Below are 10,625 nucleotides of genomic sequence, written 5' to 3'. Positions count from 1 at the left end.
GAGTTCGGATCCCAGCAACCACATGGTGGCTCACAACCACCCATAATAAGATCTGACGCCTTCTTCTGGTGCGTCAGTAACCAGAAGCAAGTGGGGCTGGCAGAGGCCCTGAGATCAACAGCAGCCACACAGAAAGAGGGTTCATATGCCTTTCACCCACCTCTGATAGAATGCTTCACACTCTTAATCTGTTTTTTACCTAAAAATGTGTTGTTTTCAATTTTTCATATAATTTATTTGTTCATATTCTCACCCTTTCCCCAACTTCTCACACATACACCCTCCTCCCCACCCACTGAACTTCGTGATTTTTCTCTCTCGAAAATACTAATAAAAAAAGAAATAGAAACCCCTCTCTCACACACACACACAAACAATGCATAAAGAAACGGAGAGACCCTTTTGTGGTGGCCAATGACTCCTGAGCAGGAGACCCGTTCTGAGATACGGTTGACATACCCAGTTCCACGCCATTAGAGAGAACTGATGTTCCTTTCCCCAGAAGGTATCAACTTTACGGAGCCTCACGGTTGGGGGTGGGGCTTTATGTCCATGTACTCTTATCTATGCTGGAGTTGTGTTTGGTGTGCAGCTCTTGTACATGCTGTCATGGTGTCTGTGAGTTCATGTGTGCATCAGCTCTATTGTGTCTGGAAGATGCTCTTTCTTTAGGGTCATCCATCATCTCTGACCTCTTACAATCTTTCCACTTCCTCTTCTGCCTAGAGCCCCGATCCTTGAAGGAAGGGCTTTGATAAAGACATCTCCTTTGGGGCCAAGAGCTCCAAAGTCTCCCATTCTCGTATGTTATCCAGTTGTGTGTCTCTGTGCTGATTCCCATCGACTGAAAGAGAAAACTTCTCTGATGAGGGTTGAGCAGTGCACTGATCTATGAGCACAGCAATATGCCATTAGGAGTTGTCTTATTGCTATGTTCACTAAGAAGAATAATAGTTGTAGGTTTTCTATTACGGCCTATGACCTATCTAGTCTAGGCTCTTGGCTTCTTTAGCAGGGTTACATGTGGCTTGGCTGCTCCCTTTGGTGCCACCTTTGCACCAGTATATCCTAAAGGCACTAGCGTAGGTTACATGGAAATACTGATGAATACCTTTCTCCTCCTGTAGCATGTGTGATGCCTTCCAGCACTGCAAACACTAGTCAGAAGGGGTAAAGCTTCTAGCCCTGTACCAGCTCACTTCCTCCATGTTTAATGATGTAAGTAAGTGGTGTTTTCAGCAATGGGGCCTTGGCATCAGGTTATAGAGAACCACCTGGCAATTGCCTCTAATGTTTGGGGAAGTCTCTGGGATCCCTTTGGCTAAGCACTCCACAAGATGTAACCTATTCCTAGTTCTAGAGGTTTTACTTGATAATATAAAATACCTAGTTTGGGCATTGTCTCTCCCATTATATGGTGACTCAGTTTAAATCCCTTTCATGTTCATATATATCGTAGAAAGCTTCCACAGTAGGTTTCCATATGGCTTTTCAAAAGGCCTTTGGTGTTAGTTGTCTCTACTTAATTCCTTCATGTGTTCTTCCTTCCCCAGTCACTCTATGTTTAATTCTCCAATTATAATTTCCCCTTTATCTCTTTATAATACTGTTTGGTCCCTTCCTAGCCGCCCAACATCTGTAGTTGTCCTAAATGAAACACAGCTATCTAAAGCTTAAACGTTAGCATCCTTATTTATGAGAAAACATGCAATGTTTGTCTTCCTGGGTCTGGGTTACCTCCTCCCTCAGGATCATTGTTTCTAGATGTATCCATTTACCTCCAAATTACATTTCTCATTGTGTAAATGTATTATGTTTTTATTATCTATCCTTCAGTTGATAGACATCTAGGGTGTGTCCAATTTCTGTCTATTATGTATAAAGCAGCAGTGAACATGAATGAGCAAGTATCTCTGTGGCAAAATGCAGAGCCGTTGGGGGAATATGTCCAAGAGGAGAATAGCTGGATGTTTTAGTAGATATATTTTCAGCTTTTTGAAGAACTCTGCACTGATTTCTATTGGTGGTGGTGGTGTTGGGGGAGGGGTCGTGTGCCAGCTTGCACTCCCAGCAACAATGGATAAAATTTCCCCTTTCTCTGCATCTCACCATAATCTGCTATCATTTGTTTTATTACCCTTGGCTGTTCTGAATGGGGCAAGATGAAGTCTCACAGCAGTTTGAATTTTCGTTTCCCTGATGGCAAGGATGTTGAACATGTTTAAGTTTTCTCCGCCATTTGTGTTTCATCTTTTGAAAATGTCCAGCACAATAACAGAAGACAAAATTAACACAGCAGATCAATAGCCTTCCTATATACAAATGACAGTTGTACAGAGAACATTTCTTCCTTCAGAGAAACACTGCCGCCTTTCGCAGTCACCTCAAAACTATATTAATCTAACTCTAAAAAAAAAATAAAAAAAAAAAATAAAAAAAAAAAAATATCTAACTCTAAGCAAGTGAAAGAGACCTGTATCATCAAAACTAGAAGACATTAGAAGATATGGAAATATCTCCCATGTTTGTGGATCAGTAGGTCAACAGTGGGAAAATGGCCATCCTACCTAAAGCACTCTATAGATTCAGCGCAGTTGTAGTGTGTGTGTATGTGCCATTGTCTGATTTTGCTGTCAGAGAAACACAGGCCTCCCAAAATGCGTTCTGAAAAATTCCCATCTTTAAAAGACCATGCTTGTCCCATGGGGTCACGTCACTTTTTACTGGAAAATGTTTATTATGTATTTGGCTCGTAGTTGCCTGGACTTTTCAACCTATACTATGTCCTTATATGGGAATCCCAAATGCCCCCTATTCCTATTCAACTTCTTTTTTTTATAAATCACTTTGTTTCCAGGTACTTCAATACTCTACCACCACTAAATCTCAACAATGAAATAAAACTGCCTTTCCATATGCCTCTCATTATAAAAGTCATTTTGTATAACTTTTGATTTTATTAAGAACTTTTAGCCAGGAGTGGATGCTGGTAATCCTGGCTCGAGGTTATACTGGGTTACATAGAGAGCAGTCTGAAATATGTCATAATGAAATTTTAGTGCATATTATATTTATGTACATGTCCACAGTCAGGCGCAGACACATGATGGTGTAGTTACAGCAAACTAAAAATAATCTCCATGTTATTATGTGGTTATAGCAATGGTTCAACTTTAATTGCTATTCTAAAAATGTTTTGTCTTATACTAATAAACACTGACAAATATCCCCAGGCATGGCTGTGCTTTTCCCATGTCACAAAGTTACATAATGATAATTCTTAAAGTTAATCATTGAAAAATGTGCCCTTCCCTTAAATTTCCCAATTTCTTTCTTAATCTAATCAAGTTATGTGTGCAATTTCACAATCTAATTCAAGTTAATTTGTAACATGTTTTAAAAGTGTTTCTGTTTAAAAAAAAAAAAAACAGAATGAGAGCACTGGTGGTTTTGATGGGCATTTCTTGAAATGTATTTTCTACATCTCTATATGTTGCATCTGTTTTAAGCCATAAATGTAAAATTCTGAAAACAATTCCATCTTCCAGTGAATAAAACCCCAAGTATATGCTCATAAAATATAGAACTATAGTCTTAGAAAACACAAATTTGAACATTTACTGTTACTGTTGAGTTCTTTGCTAATCCTAGGCACTCAGTAAACTAAACATACAAAGGTTTATAAAACTCTATAAAGCTTCTCTATGTTCCCCCAAATCTGCTTCCGCATGCCCTTTTGAGACAGACTTGTGGTCTCAGAGAACACTGTCAGGAACAAGGCTTCAAGTCACGGCCATCCATCACAGAACACCCATTTCTCTGCAGCTCAAAATGTCAGGACAGTCCGAATGCTGAAATGGAAAATGATACCTTTCAGTCATGTGTCGAATGTGTGTGTGCTTGTGGATGTCCATTATATCTTCAATCAAGAAAAACTTTCCTTCCTATTATAGAAACTCTGTGGCTAATCCTGTTATGGGAAAGCCACCTGGGTTTGAGGTCCATGGCTTCTGTGCATTCTGGTAGGGAACCTGAGCCTGTACTGAATCGACTCTAACTGTGGTCATTACAGGAAAGAGTTTGCCCAGCAAACACAGGGCTAAGGACGCGGTGGGGAAAACAGGAAAGATAATCCAGAGGGGGTGTAGTTCTTGATGCACAAGAGATGGTAAAAGCAGGCAAGACCTACGTCATCTGTGTCCCCAGATTTTTGTCAGGGGCTGGAGAAGAGTGGGTACTGCATTCTTTATTACTGAATATTAAATAACTTAAATTAGATAAATTAAATAAATTTATTATTTAGTAAACTAGATAAATTAAAGTGGACTTTTAGTTCAGTAATAAAACCCCTCCTTAGACACTGGTGTTTGGGGACAGCCTGAATGTGCCTGCTACTGAAGAACTGACTAGGACTGGAAAACAGAGGACAGGAGGCCCACTAAGTTACTGTGCCAGCATGTCCAGAGCAGCCATGATCAGACTGGGCGGAGACAAGGACTTTGGCAGGGAAGAGGAGAAGGGCGTGGGGACTGCCTGCAGGACTCAGCATCACCTTGCACACAGTGGGCAGGAGTCGGAGTGACGCAGAATAAATGCCATTCTGTGCTTAAATGTAGAAATGCACTGTCCTGTGAACTGAATGTGAATGGATCACTCTGGGCGTCCTTCATGGAAATGGGAGAGCTCCGGTTTACAGATGTCATTTGGGAACTTACTGCACTAGGGAAATAGTAGATTGTGATTTCAGAAAGTAATTTTGCATATTTGGAAAACAACAAGTAATTGTCTTACACACCATATTAAAATATTAGTTTTGTTTATGTAAATAAATGAGTTTGGACATTTGTTTCTGGCAGAAACCCACCCGTTGTTTCCCTGTTTAAAATTTAAACATACGTTTATAATGTTATGATTCTGTAGACTGCACCAGGCATAAAGAGAATGTCAAGAAGAAGTGTTAGTTCCTTTTCCTAGCAGGATCCAAATCCTCTGCACACTGTAGATGCTCAATACTTATAGAATCAATGAATGTCGTACATTTTGATCTCATAGGTGGGTCCCAAACATCCATAAGTAAAGGGTAACTGAAATTGGACTTTGCACACTCCATCTGGCTCTTGCCCAAGTGATCAGAAGGGAGAAGGGGTATGCATCGAGCACTCATTGTTTACCTGAGGAACACTCACTGTTTCCTGGAGGAGCACTCACTGTTTACCTAAGGAGCACTCACTGCTTCCTGGAGGAGCACTCACTGTTAACCTGAGGAGCACTCACTGTTTACCTGAGGAGCACTCACTGTTTCCTGGAGGAGCACTCACTGTTAACCTGAGGAGCACTCACTGTTTACCTGAGGAGCACTCACTCTTTCCTGGAGGAGCACTCACTGTTAACCTGAGGAGCACTCACTGTTTACCTGAGGAGCACTCACTCTTTCCTGGAGGAACACTCACTGTTTACCTGGAGGAGCACTCACTGTTTCCTGGAGGAGCACTCACTGTTAACCTAAGGAGCACTCACTGTTTACCTGAGGAGCACTCACTGTTTACCTGGAGGAGCTCTCACTGTTTCCTGGAGGAGCACACACTGTTTACCTGGTGCTTGCAGGGCTCTATGTAAGAAGTCTGGCCTGTGTGGTACACGGTGCACCCTGGCACAGCTCCCATGAGACCAGATATTAATTGTTTGCCTTTTGTAACCTCAGTTTTATCATCTGAATAGGGCAAAAATAACATCTGAGAAACAAAACTCAGAAAACAGGCACAGTTCACCAAAGAGCTTTGGGAACTGTACCAAAGGTCATCATGGCCGTGCGTGAGGATTCTAGCAGCTTTCTAAATTTAAGAGATGGCCAATGAGATCCATCTGCTGTGGAAAACTAAAGTTCGTGGGCTTTTAAAGGGGACAGATGACATTCCGAGAGAAGAAAGAAGTGAGTAGCTGTGTCCACCTGCATAGTTTGAATAATCCAAAATAAAAACCAAAGGAGATGGGACATTTATAAATACCAACATTTGAAAGGAGCCTGCAGGAGAAAGTCAGTTACCACACATACCTTTGCCCTGAGTAGAGCAACTCAAACCCTTCATTGATGTTATTAAAGGGCAACATGTGGGTTATCAACTGGTCCAGGTCAAATTTCTTTTCCAGGAACTCAGTCACCAGTTTGGGTACATCATCTCTGCTCTTCCAACCTGTAGGTAAATTCAGGTTTGTTCTCTGTACTTTATTAAGTAATCCTCACCTTTCATGGCGTTTATCTTGTGCATTATGACCATCCCACCTCCAACCCTTGGTCATTCCCAGCATATAAATGAGCTATATTTCTCCCATCTTAAAAAAGAAAGTCTAAGAAACCCCTCCTCAGTTCCTGGTCTCCTTCCAGTTCCACATCTCAGTACTGTACAGAACCAGAGACACAATCGCCCTCCATTCACTGTTCCCAGTTCCAGCCCCTTTGATTCTCTAGTGAGCTCAACTCTACAGAGATTCATACTAGCACACTGATGTCTCGGCTCTAATCAAGGTTACCCCCACCTGCTTTTGACACGATGATCAACAGCGATTCCTATATTAGTGGATACTCCAGGGAGTGTTTGCAGTGGACTTCTCCATCTCCTACTCTGCTCTCTTGCTTCTGGTCATTTGTTATGAACATTATTCTCCTACTTCAGCTAGGAGAAGATCTTTTGTGAATCTTCCCCGTCTCCCAGATGTAAGGAACAGATAGCTAGCTATCTTTTGTGTGATTGCTATCACAGGTCCGTTTGGGGTCATTTACCACTCATCTTTGGAAGAAAGTGCTTTGAGGGGGAGGAGATGAGAACACAAGTCCCTCTTAGTTGATAGGCAGGAAAGACAAAGTTACTTGGCACAGTCCCGAGGCCCAGTTGCTCTTACCTCCAAAGACGCAGCCCTTCCACGTACGCCCAGTGAAGAGCAGCATTGGATCATAGGTGAGCATCTTGGCTGACGGAGGAGCACCAACCACCACACTGGTTCCATAGTTCATATGGCATGAGGAGAGGGCATCAACCTGAGATTAAAATGAAGGAGGTTGTTGCTTATGGAGACTAAGGGCTCGGAAATGATCAACGGATAGCCAGGGTTCCAGTATTTAACATGGCTCCCGACTACAAAATCATACTTGGCCCCTAAGCTTTAGGTTTCTACTTGATTTAAAAATTCTCAATGCAACTTTAGCTCTTAGTGATTAATCTCCTATGGACATATGGCTCTTAAAGTATGAAATCGGCTTTGCTGTGCCAGTACAATTGTGATTCTTAGTACATTTAGTCAATTCTCACTGACTAACAAGACAGAAGGAAATCCTTGTGATACTTTTATAACAACATCAACACCTCAGATAAGCCTTCAGTTATTTGAGCTAAGTGAAATCAAATTAATCCATTAGAATGTTTGAAAATTTTGTTGGAAAATTAAATGAAATACTAAACCATGGGGCAGAGGAGTTGCTTTTCTTGGTGACGTCTCTGAGGGTAAGGCAATGATTTTGGTCATCTGCTCTTTCAGTTATTCATCAATAACACTTTGAAATATGCAGCAGGTTGCAGCAACCGTGGGCTTCAGTAGACTTCATAATGCATCGGCTCTTTGCTTTGTAAAGTACAACCTAGACCACCATGGTTGCTACAGAATAAATGGTAGGTGACACCACAAAGGGGATATGACAGTGACCACGAGCTGAAGGCTTCTTCTCAATGACCCAATGCCTCAGAGAAACTTTCATTTATCACGCAATTGTAAGCAAGTTGTTTTTGTTTCGTTTTCCAGATCTCCTTGTTCTACCAAAGGTCAGGGCTTTCTAATTCCAAGGACTCTGTAAAGTCTGGCACCAGGCCGCTACAAGGCAGACATCATTCTGGATGTGAAGTTTGTGCTCTATGGGGACTGAGAAGCAGGGTAAGCAAGCTCAGGTCGTGAAGGATTTGGAGGAGGAGATCACATTTGGAACCATCTCCTTTCCCCTGCATCCTCTCAGTAACGCTCTTGAGCCTGCATCACGAATTCAAGAAGTGGAATCATTCTTGCCAAGACTGCCACATATACAAGGAAAGCTATGGGCCACAGGTTGCCTCCTTGCTCTCTGGTCACATGAGAAAGGCATGATATGATACATGATCTGGTGAAACTGTTAAGATTGTGACGTTTTAGGTAAAATTGCTATTACATGTTTCATTGCATTTTTATGCATTTATTTGTGAATGGGCATGAAAATGGCGAAGGGCACACCATGGTGTGTATGTGGAGATCAAAGGACATACTTGTGGGAGTTGGTTCTTTCCTTCTACATGTGAGTCTTGGGAAGCAAGCTCAGGTCATCCGTCTTGGAGACAAGCTCCTTTACTCACTGAGCCATCTCACCAGCACTGGGTTTTTGGCCCGAGTCACAGATATTCCCATAATTGATTGTTAATGAAGCTATGAAAAAAATCCCTTTTAGCCTGAATACATCTTGTAGCTTGGTTACTTTGTGGTTTCCTGAATCTTGAGTCTTACCATGGTCTCAAGACGCCCAATAACTTCAAAAGTATACTGTACGGTGTTGCCTGTCATGTCTGACAGCACCTCACTGATGGGCTTGGTGGAGTCCTTGGGACTGATACACTCTGTGGCACCCACAGCCAGGGCTTTCTGGAATTTGTCTTTGTTGATGTCAATTCCAATGATCCTGGAGGCACCAGCTGCTTTACAGCCCATGATGACTGACAGGCCAACTCCTCCCAGGCCAAACACAACACAAGTGGAGCCAGGGGTGACCTGTGAAGAGAAAGGTTCGTCAAAGAGTTAACAGCGAAACCTGGAACGCATTCTCAGTGTCCAGAGCTCAGACTTCACGGGATTGCTAGGACTTAGGCTAGGACTCCAGATGAATGGCTCAGGTGAGGATGACACGTGAAGAATTACAAGTAGAAGAATTGCCCGAGAAAACAAAGCCAAAGCAAAGCTGTATTTGCCAGATGAACAGAAGGCTTGCTTTATATTATCATAGAAAACATGTATCATTTATTACATGGACGTAGAAATCAACACAAATCAATGTCAGGCACTTTTTAAGTACACACTATGAGAGAGGTCTACCAAGGATACGCACATCAAGCATGTAACACTGCAGAGACTCACTCATCCACTTTTAGGAACAGTACAGAGTTAGAGAATTAAAAAGATGAGATATTGCATAATTAGCCCAACTGTATCCTTACATTTCTTCCCAATTTCAAACCACTTTAGGGTTAAATACAAGCACGCCACATTTCGCTCTTCCCTTACTCCACTATCACGGTCTTAAAGAACCACACCTGCCCTGAGGACTAAAATGATTTCCCACACTCCATTTTTCCTTACATTTGCTTAAATCTTTTCGAAGATCAGCATTAAATGTCTAAAGGAATTTGTAATTTGAGACCTAGTAGTATTACAAAATAAACCTGCTAAAAGGGGCTTTAAAAGACAGCAAAATAAGCCATAAGTAGTGGTGTTAAGAATATACTCCCAGCACTCAGGAAGCTGAGACAGGAGAATTGCTGGGAGTAGTACAAAGTCAACCTGAGCTAAATAATATCAGCCACCAGGACTACATAGGGAAAGACTGTCACAAAGGAAAGGAAGGAAAGAGAATCCAGCAATGAACCATCATGTGTTTCTGAAGAATCAGTAATAGAAAACATAGATTCAGCAGAAGGCTTTCTTAAAGGCTCAGTCACAGACCAGCTCCCTTTGTAGCCTGCCCGGCCCTACCCACAACCCCCTTTGCTCTAAGCTCTTACAGGAAGCTTAGGCAAACGCGGAGGCCTCCCTATTGTCTTTCCAGAAAGCCTGCTGCTTTGTTTTAGGTTTGGTGTGAAGGACAGTGACTAAATAACCTTGACTCTGAGTCACTTTGAGATATACTGTCTCTTTTCTTATCCTGCCCAGTTCAACCTCAATGCCATGTGGAATTCAATGATTGATGGGTATAGCTCAAGGAAGTCACTGTACTTAAACCAACTTTGGACTTTGTACCCAGCACTGTGCTAGATTAAAGAAGGCTCAGCCCATAGTCTTTTTCCTGCTAGAAGAATAACCAAGATTGACTCCAAGTGATCATTTATTTAAGAACTAAATGAATGTGGTCAGATGTGGTAAGATGAGGTTGCACACTGCAGCTAGCCTCTGTTCTGCATGCTGTCTCCAGTCTCAGCTCTCTATGCTATGAGGGAGCGAGTAGGAGTCCCTAGCAAAACCTGAACAGATGGGACCACGTGAGCTTGAAGTTTTGTTCTTCAAAACTGTGAGCCAAATAAAGCTGTTTTCCTTATAGGAACCCATGTTCAGGTGTGCTATGAAAGCAAGGTAAAGCTGACTAGCACATCCTTAATTCAACGTGACTGGTGTTCTCATGAAACAAAACAAAACTTAGATTTTGTTGTGTTTTATAAAAAGAAAAAGAAGCCAGGGATGTGTTTGGTGGGGGGCACAGTATGGTGTGGGGGAAGGGGTGCCACTGTGGGCCCATGCTGAGGCATCCCTTCCCCTCTTGAGGTACCAGTCATATAGTATAGAATAGAGTGTAGGGCATGGGGAAGGAGTTGAGGGAATAAAGAGAAAGGCAGAGAGAGAGAGAGAGA

At 42.1% G+C, this 10,625-nt stretch overlaps 1 protein-coding gene across 1 annotated transcript in view; it reads right to left on the bottom strand.

Annotated features, from left to right (window-relative positions):
* Positions 1-2,920: 2,920 nt before the first annotated feature.
* Positions 2,921-10,625, bottom strand: part of Adh7 (alcohol dehydrogenase 7 (class IV), mu or sigma polypeptide) — a 14,078-nt gene continuing 6,373 nt past the window's right edge. Inside the window, exons 6-9 of the mRNA XM_031376177.1 lie at positions 8,518-8,778; positions 6,898-7,033; positions 6,053-6,191; positions 2,921-3,851 (exon numbers count right to left, since the gene is read on the bottom strand). Coding sequence (XP_031232037.1) covers positions 3,827-3,851; positions 6,053-6,191; positions 6,898-7,033; positions 8,518-8,778 — 561 coding nt within the window. The 3' untranslated portion in view covers positions 2,921-3,826. The remainder of the gene's footprint in view (positions 3,852-6,052; positions 6,192-6,897; positions 7,034-8,517; positions 8,779-10,625) is intronic.

This window comes from Mastomys coucha, unplaced genomic scaffold (assembly GCF_008632895.1).
Source record: "Mastomys coucha isolate ucsf_1 unplaced genomic scaffold, UCSF_Mcou_1 pScaffold16, whole genome shotgun sequence".
Lineage (NCBI taxonomy): Eukaryota > Metazoa > Chordata > Mammalia > Rodentia > Muridae > Mastomys > Mastomys coucha.
Note: the sequence above shows the minus strand (reverse complement) of the source record. Positions and strands in the feature narration are given on the sequence as shown.